The sequence below is a fragment of the Oryctolagus cuniculus genome, chromosome 5, assembly GCF_051225735.1.
Source record: "Oryctolagus cuniculus isolate XC-2025 breed Fujian yellow rabbit chromosome 5, ASM5122573v1, whole genome shotgun sequence".
NCBI classification, from domain to species: domain Eukaryota; kingdom Metazoa; phylum Chordata; class Mammalia; order Lagomorpha; family Leporidae; genus Oryctolagus; species Oryctolagus cuniculus.
The window spans coordinates 112,862,754-112,885,099 of record NC_142871.1 but is presented as its reverse complement, the minus strand read 5'-3'; the positions used below and the strand labels follow the sequence as shown (position 1 = coordinate 112,885,099).

At 38.5% G+C, this 22,346-nt stretch overlaps 1 protein-coding gene across 50 annotated transcripts in view; it reads right to left on the bottom strand.

The window, feature by feature from the left end:
• Positions 1-22,346, bottom strand: part of DST (dystonin) — a 483,923-nt gene that overhangs the window by 52,500 nt on the left and 409,077 nt on the right. For 45 of the 50 annotated variants that reach the window (XR_007923259.3, XR_011388661.2, XR_016233970.1 and 42 more), the window contains 10 exons: positions 21,893-22,059; positions 18,510-18,669; positions 17,972-18,298; positions 16,258-16,342; positions 14,950-15,191; positions 13,833-14,039; positions 6,136-6,255; positions 5,832-5,939; positions 4,250-4,468; positions 1,057-1,260 (listed from right to left, as the gene is read on the bottom strand). Coding sequence is in view for 44 of the 50 variants with exons in the window: in XM_051855540.3 (XP_051711500.2) it covers positions 1,057-1,260; positions 4,250-4,468; positions 5,832-5,939; positions 6,136-6,255; positions 13,833-14,039; positions 14,950-15,191; positions 16,258-16,342; positions 17,972-18,298; positions 18,510-18,669; positions 21,893-22,059 (1,839 nt within the window). In the remaining 6 variants the exon portion in view is untranslated. The remainder of the gene's footprint in view (positions 1-1,056; positions 1,261-4,249; positions 4,469-5,831; positions 5,940-6,135; positions 6,256-13,832; positions 14,040-14,949; positions 15,192-16,257; positions 16,343-17,971; positions 18,299-18,509; positions 18,670-21,892; positions 22,060-22,346) is intronic. The other 5 variants (XM_051855553.3, XM_051855554.3, XM_051855573.3 and 2 more) reach the window with 1 other exon arrangement.

Here is a 22,346-nt window from a genome sequence, read left to right as displayed (position 1 = left end):
TCTTGATTCAGTCTGGACTAGGCTTGGACATTGTGGTCATTTGGGGGAACCACAGGATGGAGCATCGATCTCTCTCTCCCTCTCTCTCTCCCACACCCCACTGTCTGCCACTCTGCCTTTCAAATACATAAAAAAAAAACCTTTAAAAAGAAAGGTTCAGAAAGTTGGTTGTTTTATGTATCAAAATGGATTGTTTTCCTCCCTTTTGAGATATTTTGGCTACCTTAAAAGTCATATTATTTAAATGTGAAATCCACAGTGAGTCCTGTCCCGATTGGACTCAAAGGAGTCCTTTAAGTTATGCATTTCCTGAAAAATAATAATAATAAAAAGTCCCTAGTGATATATCAGAAATTTCTATTTAATTCATGGGCTAGCACATAGAGAAATCCATGAAAGAATTTTACATCTGCATTTGTAAAGGTTATCATAGACAATTAAGCAAAGCTATAAAAACTTGCTCTTTCATAAGTTATTTGCTATCTTCAAAGTTAAATGAGCTATCACACAGGATTACAGAAAACGGGCCACTGTAATATCCTCTATCTATAATGATACCAAATACTGAAAAATGGAAACCCTATAGGTAATTTCAAAAGTTAACTTCTTAAAAAAAGAAGTTTTAAAGAAAAGAAGAAAGAAATCAATTTCTACCTTTATATTCTTTTCCTTTTTATTCAGCCTATTATTCAGTCTTCTGACTTCTTTTTGGGGAATGTTCTATAAATAACGGTAATCTGACTTTATCTTTCCCAATGGCAAAGATTACATTCCACTCAGGACAGGCACTAAATTAAACATTTGGACAATGATGACAATTTTATGTTTCTTAAGTCACTGCAAAATTAATTTTTTGTTGTTGTACCTTCAAGCAACCAAAGAAATATAAAGGCTGGATGTATGTAAGCATTACTTCCAAGGGACAAAGACATCAATACTCATAGTTGATGTAGTGAAATGATTTTGGTTAAAATTTAATGAAGAGATCCAGGATAACAACTTTCCAAGCTTTGTAGTTTAGAAGAACCCAATTCTACTTCTAGTGAAAATGATTACCTGTGTTGACTGAGAAATGGCTTCATCCAGTGCCACAGCCCGCTTCTTGACATCTTCTTTAATTTGACTGTAAAGGGTGTCAGCTGCCACGTACTTCTCTTGGATGGAAAAGCCTTCCCCTGGGCTCAATTCCAGTAACTGAGGCCCAGTTTTGTTCATCTTATCTATATGAGGCTTGTGTTCAGCTATCAACTCTCGCAGTTGCTATAACAAACCAAACAGCTTCTCAGTATCCCAAGGTCACACCTCCATATTACAGCTGTCCACACCCCCAATGCATCCAGCTGGCAAGAAATGCCAAACAAAGGCCCTCCCCAACACATGGTACTTAACACACTACAGCTCAGACAACTCCTGGCTAGGATGAGATGGCCCTGACACAAAAACTCAACAGTTTGGTCATGTCAAAGCCCCTTTAAGAGTCCACACAAAAATGCTGGTTGAGTGAATAATGAATCCCAGTTCATCATGCGTTTCATACCAATAGTAGAACATTATGACAAGAATATTAGCCAATGGTCATATTACAAGAAAAGATTTTGAACTCACAATATCCCCAACCTACAGGGACCAGGACATAAATCTTGCTGTTCTCTTCTGTACACTTATGACATATATGAAGGAAAGGGAGAGGGAGGGAGGAAGAGTAAGAGGAAGGAAGGGCGGGAGGGAAGGAATGGAAAGCAGCTCAGTAGAAGGCTGACATAATCTGAGAGAAAAAACTCAAGGTAAAGGGATGTTAGGGCAGTGTAAGCCCATAAGACGTTGCAATTACATATGTGAGAACATATAAAATATATGCACATATTATATTATATGGTATATGTATGTATTAATTTATTCTACCTACAAGAGTACTTCAAAAAGCACATGGAAAATGGAATCAAAAGATAAGTTCATTTGGGCACATGAAAATATCTGAAATCCATGTATAATTTTTCATAACACATTTTTCACAATAATGCTGAAGAACCCTCATTATGCACAGATTTCAAGTTTTTCTGCATCAAAATATGCATATTTTAATTTTCTTTTCCACAAATATTTTGAAGGGAAAAGGGAAGCTGTAGATGTCAGACCAATTCTAGCTTTAATATTCTATAAGGCATGCTTGGAAAACAAGCTTAGTCTCGAAGCCAGCAAGAGACTCAAGAAAATCCAAGATCGCTGCTGAGTCCTTTTGAGTTCCTACAGCCCTGGTAGATCTCTCTGTAGCATCACTATGAGACAACTTGACCACAGAAGTAGTCACATGAACCATCAAGAAGAGAACATCTTCTTGATGCCTACTTGGGCAAGTGTATGCATAGGAAAAGGATTCAATGAGAGCTGCCTTTTGCCTCACAGGTGACAAAAGTGATCCTTGGTAACAAACTGTCATAGAAGTCCACTCACACTACAGATACTTAGTGTGACTTTAAGACATTTATCCTTTGTTGAGGAAGGAAAGGCAATGATCTTGCCCAACCCCCAACTCCCAGCATATCCAGTCTTTTTCTATCACTGTTAACATTTCCTTTGGTAACTCTGTCTCTCCCTGCATAGTTATGAGTGTGAGTAGGGGTGGGGCGGGAGACATACATGGCAATCTGCCTTTTTCCCTTTAAAATAAATTTTGGAGATCTTTCCAAGGGAAAAACAAGATATTTATCCCTCGAGAGCAGAGCCTTGCAGTCATTTTTCATTCCTGGCTGTAATGAACTAAATCTTCAAAGATGATAATGTTGTGTAACTGTAGAAGAAATGTCATTCTAGAAGACTGTAGATATTCTGAAACAGGAAAGCTTTTAGTTTGCACAATTTGAAGACTTGGCTACAAACTTTTGCAATTTCCTTTGCACATAAAACCATGAATTTATTTTGAGAGCTTAGACTATGCAAAAAAGGAAAATTAACTTAATTTTATAATTTTCAGCTCAGCAATGAGCCTATTCACACTATTTGATGTTGTGCTGGAAACACAGCAATTCAAATGACCTCAGAGTAGATGAAATCCACACAAAAAATTTTATAATAAAAATCACTTAGTGAGTAGGCATAAGGATTTCTGCCACAAACAAATCTTGTAAGTATTTCTCCAGCTCAATGATGTAGAGAGAATGCCATAAAAATTCCTTTTGCCTTAAAGAAAGTATTCTCTGAAACTCTCTTCTAAATAAATACTTTAGATATTCTTCAATGCCAATACATTAAAAAATTAACAAGATTAATATATTATGTGTTCCAAAAAATGATGTAATACCCTGAATTAAAGTTCTTTCTCTCTGAATCTTTCCCCTCCCCCAGCCCCACATGCTTGCACTTGCTCTCTCTCTCTCGCTCTCTCTCTCTCTCTCTCTCACACACACACACACACACACACAAACTACTCTCAAAGCATATCTTGTATAGATCCATGAGAGCACACAGTTTTTCCTGATCATCCTGCACATTCTCTCACCTAAACCCTGGCAAAAGTTTAAGCTACATTAACAATTAAATGACTGCATTTAATTAACAATTAAATGAACCTCATAGTGGCATTTTATCCATGTTTAAAAAGTAATTGTGGTTCTAAGTACATCCCCTAGTTTACTCATCTACAAGTGCTGGAGCAAGACCTCCAAAGAGTTCCATGAATATACAGTGAAAAATAGGGAAACAATTTGCCATCACGCTTCAGCATTCTTCATGTTCCAATCTTTCATGATATTGCTGCTTTCATGTATTCCTTATATTGCTCACTTTCTCCAGCCTCCATGGAATTATTTATGTGGTGGCTCTCCTGTACATTTCCACTCTTCATTTCTATTCTAGATGGCTCTAATCATTCCACAGAAAGCATAAAACTTAGTCAACACACCTAAATTGTTGACAGCAATTAATTCATCATGAGTAAATTGAAAGCACTTTAAAAGTTTATTTAAGATGGGAAATTTGTTTTTCTGCCCAGATGGTTTATTTTGTGTACTACTCTTTAAAGTTATGATGTAATTATTGACATACACAATGTGTTCTACCCACAAGTCATCTTCTCATTGTAATCCCGGGCAACAGGTTCAACAGCTATGAGGCAAGCAAACCATGCACACCAGAACACATTATTACTAAAATGTCCTAATCATGGAAGTATCCAATGGCCTTCTGAAAAGCTGTAAACATTATGACTGTCTTCTAATGGAGAACACAACATTCTCTTTCACACCAAGCCTACCCGGTGCTCTTCCTGCTGCTGTCTGAGAGTTTCGTACTCAAGGGCTGGAGCAGGAAGTTGAGAGATGATCCTCTGTGTTTCTGTCAGCCATGGCCAAAGTTCTTCATATGTTTCCCAGAACTGGTTAACCAGAGACTGTGCTCGTTCTAGCTGCAGATACCTCTCTGAGTTTACTTGGCAGATGGCATCATAGTTCTTCAGTACTTTGTCCAGTTTTTTCTAGAAAATAATATGGTGAACTGTGTTTAATTGGTCAGGCGAAGATGTATGCATGATACATAATACTTTGTCCAGCACTGTACACTTGGTACAGGGCAACCATAACAAATTTAAGTTAAAGCAACAAAAGCTTTTTAGATTTCAGCTGTTCCTGTGTGTAAAAGTTAATTTTTAAATTAAAGAAAGGCCTTAACTTTTTGGAATCAGGCACTGAGCTCTCTAAACTCAGTAAGCAAAATTCTCCAGTCATTTTTTTCAAGGTCTTTGAGGTTAGAAAAAAAAGAAACTCATACGATTCTAAAAACAATTAGATTATTTTCCAGAAAAAAATTACCCTTTGCAAATTAAATTGTGGGTCACGCTAGCTAACAGAATTTGTTACATATTCTAGAATCAAAGCAGAATATTGTGCTTTATATTGATTTTATGGGGTGGTCACGGTGATCTAGATTATAGTTTTAATTCACAACAAAACTCAAAAGCACACAAAACACAACAGTAATTCAATATATCATAAAATAACCCAGAAACTATTTCATGACAATCTATTCTTTTCATTTGAGAATCTTTATAAAGATAATGAAGATTCACTTACAGATAAGTATATTGTTATTTTAGGGTATAAATAAAAGAGAAAGCGTCATTATATCTGTATTCTACATTCTATCGCTTTATCTATGATACACCTTACACCCTAAAAGAAATGTGTACTCTTAAAATATGGTTTTAAGCATAGCCCTTTGTGTATATGTTTTTGCCAAGGGATATTTTCCTATCAGAAGCATTAATATGCATTAATTTCTTTAGATTCCTTAAATGTCTAAATAGGAATCAAGCAAAAACATATCACCTTGTGGCTGGTTTTCTACCAATTTAAAAGATTATTAAAACTACACAAACTTGGTGCTTCCTTAATTATTCGGCTCAGTTTTGCACTGTATAGCTCACTATAACTCTGCAGAGTGGATTTCGGTATTAGACAGAACCACATATTTTGTTTTTTGTTCCAGCATGAGGGACTGAGATGTTCCTGATGCATATAAACAACAGTGCACATATATAACAACGTATATTGATAATAACAGCAATAAAACAGCTAATGCTAGCTGAATGTGTAATATGTGGCTCAAACCCTATAGCTTTCATGCCTATTGAAAAAGTTGTCCCCACAGTCATTCACTTAAGGAATATTCCTTTCACTGTTATCCTGTCAGCTTAAAAACAAATGCCTTATTTAAAACTAATGATTTTGTTGCTTAAAGAGCATCTGTGGACGAAGAAAAAGTGCTTTTCTAAGACTGAAAGCTCAACACATGCTGTGTATTGAAGAGCCACACTCCCAGTCACACAGACAAGATTATACCTTCATTGATTGCTTTTCCTCTTCACTGCATGTGGTCATGATTTTATGCCCAGACTTAACAAGTTCATCAATAATATCCTTGTGTCTCAGAATCTCCATGGTGAAAGTCTGTGATTTACCAAACAAAGATTTTTAAAAAGGAGAAGCAAAGTATGTGACTAAACTGAAAACAATTAGGCAAAGCAGTTAAAAATAACAAGTTACACTAGCAAGGTCTCGAGAAGTAAATCATGCAAGCACATTTTCTAGAATTGGAGCACACTAGCAAATAATTTAGATGGCATCTGGAAATGTATTTTTTCACCTTTTGAACTTGCAGCTGAGCAGAGGTCTGGTCTTGCTCAAGCCTGATATCACCAAGAGACATCAATTTCTTTTCTGTTTCAGTAATCCAGGATAACTCAGCATCAGCTGCTTGGTCAAACTAAACAAAAGATAAATAATTAGGTCAGCAAGTTCCTGTAACTGGTGCCAGAAAAACACCTATCCTCATTTATTTTCAATATATCTTTATTACACAAGTGGAAAATCTGAGCTTATTTCTTCATGGCATTCTGAAGCAATTCACGATAATGACTGAGTTATAAAGGAGAACCTTCCACTGAGTAATTAAACACAAACTCTTAAAAAGGGATGAACCTGTGACATGGCATTAATGCTTTCAGGACAGCTAGCATGTTTGCTTGCCTAGTAGTCCTAATAACTTGCTCTCCGGGGTACCACCCAATATAACAGGTACTAAAGTCAACAGCTTGATACTATCTTTTAACCATTTCATCTATCATCTAGGCCCATAAGATATACAAGTAGACTCCTGCTATCAAAATACACAATTCTCAGTGAAAGAATGACATGCTCCCATTTATTAATTATACTATGTGTGTATATAAATGTACATGCAAACTTATGTGTCTGTATGGACAGTATATTTGGAAATTAATCATTTTTAATATCTCATTTAATAATGGCAGAAAACATTATCAAGAGCTTTCTTAATATTTAAGAGGTTTTATTTTCCTGATAATAACAGTAATTCATGAACATGGAAGAAATCCATAAGCAAAATAAAAAAGAAGAAAGTTAAAACTTAGAGTCAATACTTTTAATACTGTTGGTATTTTAGTGAATTTTCTTCCAAGAGTGATAAAAATTTGTGAAGGTCTGGGATAATACCATGTATTATTCATTTATTACGAACAGTTCCCATGTCATGTTCTTTCAAGTGTGATTTTTTAAAAATACATCATTGTATTCTAGCATCCCTGGATGTTCTCACTGAGGCGGTCTGCACTTTCTTGCTATTATATAAATGACTGTGTAATGAGTATATTTGTATATAAATCTCTGTTGGCAATTCTCATTAGTTTCTTAGTACAGATTCCTAGAAGTAACTATCAAGTCAAAGAATTTGGATATTTTCAATGCCTCGCATAACATAAATACAAGGCACCTCCAGGGCTGAGTAGTTATCATAAATGAAATGGGAAAGTACAAGTACCAATGACAAATGTTATCTAACAATGGCCTCTGTTGGAAGACTTACTGGGGAACTGATATCACAGATATTCAAGTCCACTACTGCCAGAATTTCTCATTTTTTGAGAAGAAATCCATACTGGGATAGAAGAATAACTTGGTGAGGGGAGAGAAGGGTGTATACGACAACCAGGTAAGATAATAATTCATATTATTAGAACTCTGTGCAACAAATGTGGACACATGGGAAGGTGGATAGAAGACTTTTTTCCTGTTCCTCATGATAAGCACCCTAAGCAACAAAATAGCCTTACCAAAACAAACAAAGGCTCAGAGAAGAAAGAAGAACTAAATGAAAATTTTAGAACTCTAGAATATTACTGAAAAAAAAAATTCAGTGGGTGAGCTCAGTGAATGGGGACAAATGAAAGCTTCAGTGAAGTGGATGATACGATAGAAACTGCCCAAGCTGAATAACAGAAAAAGACTGGAAAAAAGAAAACCCACGGACTCAGTGTCCTGTAGAGCTACAACAAAATATCTAATATCATTGTCAGCAGAGTCCCAGAGGGAGAAGATGAAGTGGCTATGGCTACACAATTCCTTTAAAATTCTTCAAATAATAAAATTACAAAAATGGAGAACAGATTGATGCAAGGAGCTAGCAGGGGGTGGGGGAGAACTGGGAGGGAAGGGGCACGGCTACAAAAGGACAACAACTGGGATCCTTATGGTGACAGAAATGTTCTATAACTTGACTGTGTCAACGTCAATAACCTGCTTGTGATACTGTAATGTAATTTTGCAAAATGGTACCATGGGGGAAACAGTAGAGGGGCTTGTGGGGCTCTCTATTATTTCTTACAACTGCATGTGAATCAACAAGTGCTTTGAAACAAATTTGATTAACAATTTATTCCAGTTTTTCTTTTTTTTACATCTATACCACTAAATTCTCCTTGGGTAGATTGTCCTAACTGATGTTTCCATAAATTATACTCTGATCAACATGGGGTATAATTTATTTCTTAATATTTGTCAAGTTTATAGGTAGACTTCCGTTAACTACAAGGAAACCAAGAAACTATTTGAAAAAGTCTATGTGAACCTAGTTCAACATTTTTCAAATCAAACTATTCATGATAAATTATTGATCAATATGAAAACAAATGAAAAACATTTCACTGGCTAATTCAGGATTTTTGTGGAGAAAGAATCCCCATGAAAAGGAAGAGGAAGAGACTTTTATGTGTGGATTATTAGTTTCCAAGGCATTTACCATGATGCTGTGGGTAGAACTTGATTATGTTGTTGACTTAGAGTGTTAAGACTCAGAAAGCACGTCTAGGCCTTTCTACCTGAGTGTAAATGCTGCAATATTGCTGAATAAAACTTAACAGTGGGATTTTTTTTTTGTCTTCTACTAGACATTGGAAAAATAAGATGAACACTAGCCTTCTTACTTGTTAAAAGTATGACAGTATTTATATGACAGTAAAGTCAGGCCAGTAAGTGTTAATATAATGTTAATACCATGTCTCCTTCCTTTAAATAAAAACAAGTATCCAATGAAAAGCAGTATGAGGAGACCATACAAGTCACCAGAATAGAAAACTGAAACTCAAACATACTGTTTCTTTAACCAAGTCAAATATTTGTTCTGCTAAGAGAAAACAAGACTTCAAGCAAAAATTTCCCTTCTACTTTTTGAGATATTTTAAAAATTAAATTAGCAAATATTTATTGTGAAACAACAAACAGAACAGTCACAGGGTATGTATTAAGCAATTAATAGTAAAGCAAGGTAGTGGGTATAGCTCAGGGGTAGAGCATTTGACTGCGTAGTATAAAGCAAGGCCTTTATGACTCATTCAAATGACTAGCTAACGTGTATTTCTAATGGGCCATAAAAATGGCTCATTTTACATGGAACAACAGGGTGGACATTTTACTAGACTAAGTTTTAATACATTTGTTTACTGCTTATACAAATAGCAAAAACTGACTTCCAAGTAAATTGTTCATAATTTCAGCACCCATAACTGCATTCTGGGAAATAGTTCAATAAGTAGCATCTCTGGATGTCTAACCATCAGCTTTAGCAACTCTAATTCTAATTTTTACTACAGTTGAGTTAGTATTTCAAGTTTCCTAAAAATTAGTACAAAAAGATTCTTAAAAATTAGTACAAGACATGTTAAGTGGCCATCTCTAAATATTCCCGAAAAATACTGTCTAGAACAATCATGGCCAGCATTCTACGGAACACACTGTTCTAAGTGCTTAACATGCAGTACCTCCTTTAATCCTGACAACCGTAAAATGTGGGTATTACCCTCATCTCCATTTTAGAGTCCAGAGCAGAGACAAGTTAACTAACTTACCAAAGATTACCCAGCTAGTACCTGTTGGACCTGAGATTCTATCCTAGGTGGTCTGACCTCAGAGCTGTACTTACTTCCTGTATTACACTGTTTGTGTTAATCTTGACTTTGAGCTTCATGTGATCTCATGAAAAGTTCTAGAGTACCACAGCAATCAATCAAGGAATAGATTTTAATTTAATATTTAAACAGTTCTCTAGTCTCTGACAATTTGCTTTCTTACTTATCCAGAAAGTTCCTCCCGTGTGGAAACAGGGGTTTAAGAAAGACAGAGTCAACCTTAGCTTCAAGGACATCCTTTTTACTCCCTTCCCCTGGCTAGGGATCTGATCACTTTCTTTTGATTAGAGTTTCCTTCCACTTTACTTCTCATTATTCATAGCATAGCCTGTATTTTCCAGCCTCCTACACCTGGAGGGTATAAACAAATCTCACTTCCGTAGGGGATATTTCCTTGTGGTCCTTTAAAATAAACAAACAGGTGGTATTTTTCTCCAGAGCTGATGCCTAACAACCCAATGAGCTATTTAAATTGTGCCCAAAGTACCAACTCATGGGTGTTTATATCAGGGGTTATTATGTGCCCCTTTATCTAAGCCAAGCAATGAGCACTGCCAGAGTCCCAAGGATTCCCACACTCAGGGAGATCCACATATTTTGGCAACTTTGGACATCTGCACATTCATTAGAGGCAAAGGGACAATGAGTTGCTTTAAGGTTTAAACATACACAGCAGTCTGAATTCAGTAAACAAGTCTGGACCTCTTTTAAGAAAAAGTGTCTTTCCCCATTCACACAGGGCTCCTCCAGTTTATTTTGCAACAGGAGAAAGAAAGTAAAAAAAAATATGCTGCCTTGGTGTAGGCTGAAAATGCAAAAACTATGTACAGTTTCTCACACAGAAAATGGCATGTATTGTGAGAGGGAGGCCACCGGGCTCAATGTCAAAATATATTAAGCTGCCTGTTCCACTAAGATTTTTTTTTCCAAAAAGCAATGAATAGGTCCAATTACTTTTTTTTTTTTTTTAAAGAATATCCTCTTCTATAGAATCAGACTGGGGAGCTTATGGCCTGGTAGCAAGGAGTACATACAGCCCTCGCTTATTCACCCATAACTGAGGCCATCCATCCATTTATTTCCCAATTAACAACAAACATCACCTAAATTTACAGAGTCTTTGCCCCGACAGTTTCAAAATTATAAATGTTATTGTGACACGATTAACATGAATATCCAGCCATATCAAATCAGAACTCCTGAAAACTAAATTTATACAGGTATATCCATGCTCCCTTTTCCTTCCCCCTTCAAGCTTGAACTTTTTCCCCACGTTTTCCCAGACATCTTTCATGTTGGTGTTTGGAAGTCAGTATGCTCTGGATCGGTGCTCTGATAGCCCACAAATACCCTACACATTTGCTGAATTCCAAAAAGGAGGTTATAACATTATAAAGGAGGTAGATCTGCATATAAACCACCTTAATTCTGGACCAAAATACGAAATATATTGAGAGATGTCTGCTTGGAAAGCAGAACATTTAGTCACTTAAAATCGAGTTGAATTTAGCCAGGTCATTTGGGAAAGAGCAGTCAATCCCTAAACTTTTAAATGGTCAAGTAATGTTCAGAGCATCCATCTTCACCCTGTCACTTGTGGGTGTGGGGATGCTGAGCGCAGAGGTCAGGAGAGGAGCTGTTGTTGATAAAACAAAGTGGATATGACTCAAGGTGTGTCTAAAAAGATGAATGGAAGTCAGGGCATGTCTGTATTTCATATGGAGAAGAGACACAGGATGGTAGATAATTTGTTTATACAACACAGAATAGACAGTTACAAAATATGTGGCTAACACTCACGTCTAAAGACAGTTTTTTTTGATAGCACTCCTTTCATAGTTCATGGATGTACTATCATTGGCTAAAATAGAGAACACATTTTGTTATCAAACTTTAGCACCTATTCCAAGCACCTATAGATAATTTCAGTGATACATTACCTTCCTTATAAACTTGAAAATTGAATTTAGAAACCTATCATTTAGGTGTGAAAGTAAACTTCTGTTCAACCAGAAAGAGAGGTACCTACTCTGTCCCTGAACTTGCTTAGACAGTGATGTTTCATGATCCTTTTAGTGCTGCATTTTCATGTTCCATAGTCTTTATAGCAGGAAATAATTTCACTACAAACTTCTATTTGGCTGTAGTAATGGCATTTTTCTCGATATTACTGAAGAAGGTTACAAAAAACTGGATCATGGAATTTATAAGGTGGCACTATGGTGTGGTAGAGGTAGAATGAGATCTGGATTTAACGTTAGCTGCAACACTGCCACTTACTAACTGTGGGACCACAGGGAAGTCCCGTCCTATATATTGCATACTGCACATGTTCCTCTCAGCTCTAAATGTGTATGTGTGTACGTAAGTGTGTGTTTAGCTTTACTGGAAGTATTTCATTGGGCAGGCATACAGGTATCTGAAAAAAAATGCAGATATAAATACACACATAAAGAGTAAGATGATATTAAGGGGATTAATATTATCTGCATGACCTAATGGTACTAAGACTTTTTTACTATACACGTTCTCTGATCACCTTGCCTAAAAGAAGTTATGAAGGCTATAGCCCAAATTATTTATACATCTCTGTGTGTGTGTGTGTATCTTTCTGTAACTTTCAGAAAACAATTGAAATAGAAATTTCTCTATAAGGAATCATTTTACCAGGTAAAAACCACAATAATCATTGTTCTTCCAAATATGTTTTAGGTTGTAGAAGACTTCCATTGATCTGGTTACTGTCTTTCTACTTTGGAGAACATTTGTAAAACTTTGAATAAAACTGGGTTACAGTTAATGAGGTTGGCACACTTTAGAGCATACTAATCAATACCAACTCAGTCTGTGACCTTGCCCTTATTACTGTCTGACTTCACTGAACTAATCAACCATAGCCAACGTCAATGAAAATCTTTCTCTCAAAAGTATAGAGTACTTGTTTTACCGCATGGAGAAGTCTTAAGTGCTAGCTCTAAAATGCTGAAATAAATTTCAACAGAAAAAAAAATCAGTATTTTAAAATAGCTGAACAAACTTTACAAATAAACACACTTTCTCCCCTATAATAACTGAGACACACAAATTCCCCCAAACTTTAAAAACAGAGTCATGCAAATACATTCCTCAGGCATGAATGCCCTCCCTTGCAAAAATTTCTTAGGCAGGACTTTTGCTATTGCATTTTATCAGCTTGTGGGATCCTACAGCACAGTACCAGAATGAGGAGAGGAGCGTTAAGCTTTAGGACTACATAAATTGTACTTTTACAGCGACATCACAAAATTAACTTTGGATGCTCCCACAGAGTCGGCTTGATTTGTGTTTCTTGCTTTTGGCTTGCATTAGTAAAAGCTTAGTCATACACCTTCCCAAGCTCTGCTCTAAAGGCACACTGCAATATCATACTAGAAAGTCTGTAATAAGAGTCTGATGCCTTAATGTAAACATTCACAGAGATTTCAATAAAAGTTAATCAAAACACGTATTCTAAACTCCTATTTCCAGGGCCCCTCTCACTGCCTCCAGTTTTCCGAGGAGCTGCGGCTAAGGGTTGGGTGCCTATAAAACTCCTGGAGTATAAACTCTGTATGAGTCGTAGACAGGTCAGAAGCCATAATATTTTCCCTTTCAGTCATCTTTGGAAAACACTCCACATTACCAACCAAATGGTTTCCTTTTGGAAAAAAAAAAAATACTTTCTCTCTGCTATGGCTGTATGTAAATGAACAGTTAGTACTGGCTTATCATTCAAAATATTTACTCCCATACAGATTAGATTTAGGCCAGGCATAAAATGAATACTGGTAATATGCAGATGTGTAGACAAAAAGCATTTTGTTTGGAAAGCAGGGCTGAGCCTGTGAAACAGCGTGAGGCAGATGGCTGTGAACAATGTGCAGATTAGCCTTGCCCTGGCGCTCAGACGTAGCCCGGTCCAATTTTATTCAAATCTATCCTTTTATTTCTGAGGCACGAGAAATGAATGGGAACACTGTTCACAGACATCTTTGTTCAGGTACGGGCTCCGGGAACAGCTGGAGCAAATTTATTGCCGGGACAACAAACCACTCGTCCCTACCTGCTGTGCTCTCAGAATGGCAGCATCGATCTCCTCCACCTTCTGAGTGATGGTGTCGCTCACTAATCGGTAGCGCTCATTGTCCTCCGCGACCATTTTCTCCAGTCCTTCCCTCGCCCTCCACGGTACCAGTTCCAGCAAAGCACTGCTCACTTCGTTCAGGGAGTCCAACACAGCTTTGTTGTTCTTAGCTTCCTTTTTCAGTTCCTGAAAACACACAAGCAAGAATTTCCACAGGTTTTGCCTTTTGCCATTTTTAGGGCTAAAGGCCTGTGCCCACCAGTACCACTCTACTTAGGTCTCCTCACTTTCAGTGGCATTAAATAAAGCTTTGTTATTTAAAGCTATTTTGCCAAAAGGAATGTGTTTCCGGGGAGAGGTTCAAGGAACAGTTCCTTTGTCAACGTTTACAACGTTTTTTTGTTATAATTTAATATAAATTAAAAATCTGGGAAACAAAACCTGGCTAGTTAACATGTATTACTCTTTGCTTTCTGGGAACTGCTCCGTAATCAGGTAACGGAAAAGTACAATAAAGAAGACATTCCTAACCAGAAGTCAGTGGCCTTCAAAATGAGGACACTGGTTTTAAATCATTCCCGTTGAATCATAATAGGCTCAGTGATCCTGACCTCACACACTCCCTTTCAGCCACATGTGGTCATTCTTCAGGGATGAAAAAACAGAGGATGATGGCTCTGAAAGGCCGAGTGATGAGCCTGGCAGCATACAACTCTTGTGATAAAACTGGAAAACCCACCCCCTGCTACATATTCATCTTACAGAAATACCGCGGTTCCAACCAAATTATGTGTGTCTCTGAAACAACAATCATTTTCATCCCCCTCCTTCACTCTTTTCATCATTCTGTCTCTTGTGTAAACCACACTCCCAGCTATAAGACTCTCGAAACAAATTATAATTCACTTTTTTCATCTCTGGGCTCCTCAAAGTTTAATTAGTTGGTACGCTGCCAGTTTTTGTTGGGTCCCCGCCCACTGAGGCATCCTTCAGCATATTAGTTATGACACAAGATATACACAGAATTTCATTTGGTGTGTGAAGAAGACTCCCTAAAAGAAAACAAACAGATCTGGAATGTACAATCAGAGCGTACTTTTTGCCTCACTTGTGCTTGGCCTGCTGCTTCTCCTTTCAGAACCTGTGTTTCATAGGAAAGTAATTCCACCTCTACTTTGTCCAGCCAGGTACATAGCTCCTCATGTGTAGAGTGCAGCTGTCTTGCAAGCTGTAGTGCCTGTTCCAGAGTCTTGGCCACATCGGTGCTCAATTTCGTAATGTCTTTGTACCTTGCTTTAATGGCTTCCAATTTATCTTGAATTATTAAAACTTCATCACCTAAAATTCCAAAGGCATGTTATTTTTTATGAAAAGAAAAAGGGGGGAGGAAGAGGGTCTCTTCAGATATTATTATACACTGATGAGATTTTCTAGGGAGAAAAAAAGGAATTTATTTTTCTAAGGATAGTCTGACCAAGAGAAGCAATGTTCGCAATTTTAGTCTTTTGCAAGATTTCAGGCAAATCCTGACACTTAAGATGTAAAAAAAATTAGAAAAGGCTACAGGATCTTCAGTTTTGTGGAAAGTGGTGCTTTTGTACCTGTCTGTATGATGCTTTCAGTTTCCAAAGCACAAATGTTAAAAACTGCCTCGAATTGGTTCATGAAGTTCACTGACTTCATAGCTTAAAAGCTTGGATCACTCTAGGTAAGACAGAGCCAAGTGTGTCCTGGGCTGCAGACTTCTACTTCAAAGCTCTACAATGCTAAGTTGAATTTCTCCAACTCATAACTGAATGGGAACCGTTGCCCCCACACACATCTTGCTGCAGCAGATAAAGTGACAGTGAAAATTTCCTATGGTCAGAGGAATCACTAAAGGAAGTTAGTTTCTCTGAGCTGTTCTAAAAGCTCCCCATGTAGATATTAAAGCAAGTTTCTGTTTTCTTAGCATGCAGAAATGAAGCTTGTATATAGCCATAACATGTGCGTCACTGAGATGCAATCCATGTTAAAATAAAACAAATTAAAAAAACACACACATACAACTGTCAACAACCTACATGTTCATCTGCCTTCCACAAGTGGAAAACTAATGTAACTCTGTCATGAGCTTCTCTGACCAGCTCCTGTGCCAAAGCGCTCTATGTTATGAGTAATACACACAGTGTCCATCAAGAACTCAAGTGAGATCATGAGAAAAAAGTGAGATCATATTCTAACCACCACCTCCCCCAGCCCCTTGATTGTTCTTCAAAGCATTCTCTGAGACGAAGTCTTGGAATGGCCTTCAAGATTATAAAGTGTTTTGTCTTTCTCCCCCACCCCGTACCTACATTATTTTTATTTTTGAAAGCAAAGAAAAATGCTGACTGCATGACAATGGATTTGAAAGATATCTCACCTGTGGTTTGTTTAAGGAGTTCTAAACCATTCAGTAATGCCTGATCTACATTTTGCTTCCTGAGAAGGATGTCCTCTTGCAGAACCTAAAAACACAGGCACCAGTTTTTACATGGGGTGGGGATTGGAGGGCTGGGAAGAATTTAAATCAACACTGGATTTAGTTGACCTCAAAGAACTGTAATTAAGCCTGTGCTTAATAGAGATGTATTTGAATAAGCACATCATGTTTCCATATATTCATTACTGTTCTTGTGTTTAGACCTCTTCTTTCTACCATGGTGTCCTATAACCCATGTTCATCTCCAATAATTCACAGCACTCTTTTTATCAGAAAATACTTAAGGATTTAAGAAAATGGGCTAAATGGAAACTCTGGAGAATCAGTTAATTACAGGTCTTTGTATACAATAATAAAGTAAAGCAACAAAATGAAAAGTGAAAAAACCCAGATAATGGATAAATCTAATCTCTCTCTCTCTCTTTTTTTTTTTTTTTTTTTTTTGACAGGCAGAGTGGACAGTGAGAGAGAGAGAAAGGTCTTCCTTTTTTCCATTGGTTCACCCCCCAATGGCCATTGTGGCCAGCGCGCTGCTGCTGGCACACCGCGCTGATCCGAAGCCAGGAGCCAGGTGCTTCTCCAGGTCTCCCATGCAGACCAGGGCCCATGCGGGTGGAGGGCCCAAGGACTTGGGCCATCCTCCACTGCACTCCTGGGCCACAGCAGAGAGCTGGACTGGAAGAGGAGCAACCAGGACAGAATCCGGCGCCCCAACCGGGACTAGAAGTGGAGGTGCTGGCACCGCAGGCGGAGGATTAGCCTAGTGAGCCGCAGCGCCGGCCCTCTTTTTTTTTTTTTTTTTTTTTTTAAGCGACTTCATTAAAAGCAATCTATAGGGACTGGCGCTGTGGTGCAGCAGGTTAAAGCCCTGGCCTGAACCGCTGGTTTCCCATATGGGTGCCAGTTCTAGTCCCGGCTGCTCTTCTTCCAATCCAGCTCTCTGCTATGGTCTGGGAAAGCAGTACAAGACGGCCCGAATGCTTGGACCCTTGCATTCACATGGGAGACCCGGAAGAAGCTCCGCTCCTGGCTTTGGATCAGGTCAGCTCCAGCCATTGTGGCCATCTAGGGAGTGAACCAGTGGATGGAAGACAAGACCTCTCTGTCTCTACCTCTCTCTGTAACTCTGTCTTTCAAATAAATAAAATAAATCTATTTTTTAAAGCAATCTATAGGGGCTGGTGTTGTGGCATAGCTGATAAAGTCAGCCCCTATCGCTCCAGCATCACATACGGGTGCTAGCTGGAGTCCCAGCTGCTCCACATCTGATCCAGCTCCCTGCTAATGCACCTGGGAAAGCAGAAGAAGATGGCCCAAGTGTTTGAGCCTCCACACCCATGTGGGAGACCCAGAGGAAGCTCATGCTTCTGGATTCAGACTGGTCCAGCTCTGGCTGTTGTGGCCATTTGGGGAGTGAACCAGCAGATAGAAGCTCTCTGTCTCCTCTCTATAACTCTGCCTTTCAAATAAATAAATAAATCTTAAAAAAGAAAAAAGAGTAATCTATATACACAGGAAAAGCCTTTTTGGAGTATAGTTGATTCACCTAAATCATAATAGACATAAATTAATACAGAAATAATATGAGAAAACAATGATAACTGAGATGAATAAAATAAAATAGAATAGAATAAAATAAAATAAATCCAAATACCCGAAGTTCAGACTGCTGCTTCCACAGTCCCTCAGTGCTATAATCCTGGACTGAGAGCTTGCTGAGTTTGCCATGCACTTCATTCAGCCAGTTCATCAGCTCAACTTCATCTTCCCCAAAAATCTTAGCATTACATAAGGCCTGCTGGAGGAGCTCAGACCTGCTGTGACTTTTCTCTTGAATCTCAATGTACCATACTTGAGAGAAGTCTAGTTTATTCTGCACCATATCTTTATCCTCCCTGGAGCTCAAAACCTTTAAGGACTGGCCAATGCTAACAGCTTGATGTAAATGTTTATTGTGATTGATGATGTCATCTTCCAAGGCCTAAATACAGTTTACAAAAAGAAAGAAGAAAAACAAAAAGGATGGACAAATAAAAATGAAAAACATAAACAGAACTAAAAGATGGCAATTGAAATGAATTTAGTTTGTAAGTATGCGTAACATAACAATAGTACATATAACTCAAATTTATGTCAAAAACCACAACATAAATGGAAAACTGAGTCTTACTTATGTCTGATTAGCATCTTACTTTGTGCTGTGCAATTTGCTCCTCAAGTTTAGATGCTTGGGTTCCTATGGGCTCACAATTTGCCAGCCTCTTCTCTATGGTTGTAAGCCACTCATTCAGTGGTTCTAAGGTTTCATGAAATTGCTGTGCTACCACGGAGATACCTTCCAACTGACGATTCCTACAAAAGTGCCAAGATAAAGGTCATTTAGGGATGAAGAATGTGTGAAACATCCAACAAAAATCTTGAATCATGCTCCTGCATTTCATTGTAAACATTTTTTGCACAAATCATATAAGGTTAAAATATAAATATTTAACACTTAAAGGACACAGCAGAATACTTCTTATACTAAACAGGATTAAAGTTGAACAGACCATCCTCAAGTACCTGACTCTCAGGAAAACCCGACATAATATTTTTTAATAATAATTATGGTAACAATTATAGTCATAATTATAGCAATGTCATAGTAACAACAGCAGCAAAAACACATAATAGTTTTCAAACAGCCATCCTGTGCCAGGCCTGTTTCAAGGGCTTTATATCTTAATTTCAATTGAGCACTAGTTATAGAGATTGATTTTAACCAAAAGGCCCAAAGAACATATGCCCATCTCCTCCCCCTCCCCCACCGCCCTGCCTTCACTGCTTACTGGCATTAACAGGGATTCCTAATTTATAAAAGTAGTGTCAAATATAATTGCCAAAAGCAGTATTTACTATGTTATGGTTTCAAATATCACAAACAGGACAGAAATGTTCATTGGATTTTTACTTAATAGTGAAACACTTTTTTAACATTTTTACTTATTTATTTATTTGACAGATGGAGTTAGTGAGAGAGAGAGAGACAGAGAGAAAGGTCTTCCTTCTGTTGCTTCACCACCCAAATGGCCGCTACTTCTGGAGCTACGCTGATCTGAAGCCAGGAGCCAGGTGCTTCCTCCTGGTCTCCCATGCAGGTGCAGGGGCCCAAGCACTTGGGCCATCATCCACTGCCCTCCTGGGCCACAGCAGAGAGCTGGACTGGAAGAGGAGCAACCGGGACTAGAATCCGGCGCCCATATGGGATGCCGGCGCCGCAGGCGGAGGATTAACCAAGTGAGCCACAGCGCCGGCCCCAGTAGTGAAACAGTTTTAGAAAACAATCCAGTTTCCTCTGTTGCAGAAGAGCCATGTATAAAACCTGCTTTTACTGTCCACAACCTTCCTAGCATAAGGGAATATGCTGGTCTGTAGCCAGGGCAGCCCATTCAGTACAAAATCCTGGAAATCATTTCTACTGAAATCAAGAGTTGTTGCTGTCATCACTTCTTACTACGTTTGATTCTTAGGAATATTACACAATTCAAGAAATCAGTGTAAAATGGGGACAAAGTACTTTAGAGGAAATTGCCACAAGCTACTATGTATAATTTATGTAACATATCACAACTTACATACACATGGCTTTTTTTTTTTTTTTTTTTTTTTTCTGACAGGCAGAGTGGACAGTGAGAGAGAGAGAGACAGAGAGAAAGTTCTTCCTTTGCCGTTGGTTCACCCTCCAATGGCCGCCGCAGCCGGCGTGCTGCGGCCGGCGCACAGCGCTGATCCGATGGCAGGAGCCAGATGCTTATCCTGGTCTCCCATGGGGTGCAGGGCCCAAGTACTTGGGCCATCCTCCACTGCACTCCCTGGCCACAGCAGAGAGCTGGCCTGGAAGAGGGGCAACCGGGACAGAATCCGGCGCCCCGACTGGGACTAGAACCCGGTGTGCCAGTGCCGCAAGGCGGAGGATTAGCCTAGTGAGCCGCAGCGCCGGCCATACACATGGCTTTTTAAAGCTTTCAGTTGAAATACATTTGACCCTCCAAAAAGAATAAAATTACTATGTTCTTTTTAACTTTTGAATTAACTATGTATGACTCTTTTTTTTTTTGCCTAAATTCAGATGTCCAATCACAAGTATCTTGTGATTGGGTTTAATACACGATTTAAATTATGAGCAAGAGATATAGGTGTACATCATAATTATTACCAATATTCTCTCTGTTTAATCCCATTGTGAGGAAGGTTTTAGAGAAAGAAGACCAATTATGGCAGTAAAGCTGAGATCCGGTCATTCTGTCATTTTAAAAAATTCACTGACAGTATCTTCTAGCCAGGCCACAATACCTGGGGCATTACACAGATGGGTGCCTCAATACACACTGAAAGACACCATGCTGCCTTAGAAGCACCTTGTTCTATGGTCTTGAAATTGTAATTAACACTACTGCATAAATTCAAGAGTAGTTAAATGTGCTTCTTAACCTTTCTAGCTCCCAAGAAGGTAGAAATGTATGGAACATGCTTATTTTGTTCGGTGGCTCATCAGTTTTCAGCCCCACCAGTCTAAGTGGCTACTCTTCAATGCAGTTTCTACTTAACAACACTCAATGTAGCTTCAAAGCAGAGGATGAATTAGTGGTTGAAATTTGGGCAGAAGGAAAATGTGAAAAACAAAGAAACAGAGAGGCCGTGCTGCTGGCTTCCTGACCTTCACGAAGATAGGGCACCCTTCCACTGGCCACGTTTCACAGCCAACTCTAACTTCTCAGTTAAAACATAGCTTTGTGTTACTCCCTTGGTGCTGGACCAGGTTCCTTCTATAGCAAGTTCCCAAAGCACACTGTATTTTTTCCTTTGAAACAGCACATTGGCCATTTTTCACTTTGAAAAATGAAACCTGAAAACTCTACTAGAATGTACCCAACCTGAGGGCAGAGGTGATCTGACCAGCTCACCCACGGAATCCAAGGCCCAATCTGCGCCTGACTCATAGTAAGCAGGAAGCAACTATGTAATATAAGAATGCTTCACTTCTGAGGGTAATGTTTCTCTTAAAAAAGATGAAATAGCTGGTGACTATAAGAGAATATCATTAGGGGCTGACGCTGTGGCATAGTGGGTTAAAGCCCTGGCCCAAAGCTCCGGCATTCCATACAGGTGTTGGTTAGTGCCCCGGCTGATCCTCTTCCAATCCAGCTCTCTGCTATGGCCTGGGAAGGCAATACAAGATGGCCCAAGTGCTTGGGCCCCTGCACCCACGTGGGAGACCCAGAAGAAGCTCCTGGCTCCTGGCTCCTGGCTTCAGATTGGGTCAGCTCCGGCCGTTGCGGCCATCTCAGGGAGTGAACCAGTGGATGGAAGACCTCTCTCTGTCTCTAATTCTCTCTGTAACTCTTTCAAATAAATAAAATAAAGCTTTAAAAAAAGAGAGAGAATATCAGTAAAGGAATAAAGAGGTATCCCAGCTTTCTTACCTATGTTCACACACATGAAAATAATGACTTGAAGAAAAGTATTACCAAAGCATGACATCTCAGTATTAAAGCTATGGCTCCTCTTTCAAACGAACTGGAAGGATTTAAGTTACCTTGTTTCAGCCTTATTAAGCAATGCCTCCCATCTACTATCCAAGAGACTCAGCTGCTTCAAAATCTTCACTTTGTCTGCAGGTTCTGCCGTTGCAGCGATTTTTTCTCCTTCTCGTTTGATTACCTCCACTGTGGATTTACGGTCATCCAGCAATCTTTGTAGAAGCTTGAGACAAAATGTGAAAGATTTTAAAAATCAAGAGAATAATGTATCAACAGGAAGTAAAATGAATTCTGAGTACTTATGATATGAGACAGATATAGATTCATATGGATACACATACAAAAGGATCTGAGAAGCAGAATTTTAAAAATGATTGTTTAATGATTATTACTGTTATGTCAGATACTATAGTAGGATCTTTTCATAGCAGATAAAACGAATAAATCTACTAAGCTCTTCATGGTAATCTATTTATTTATTTGAAAGGAAAAAGAGTGACTGATGTCCCA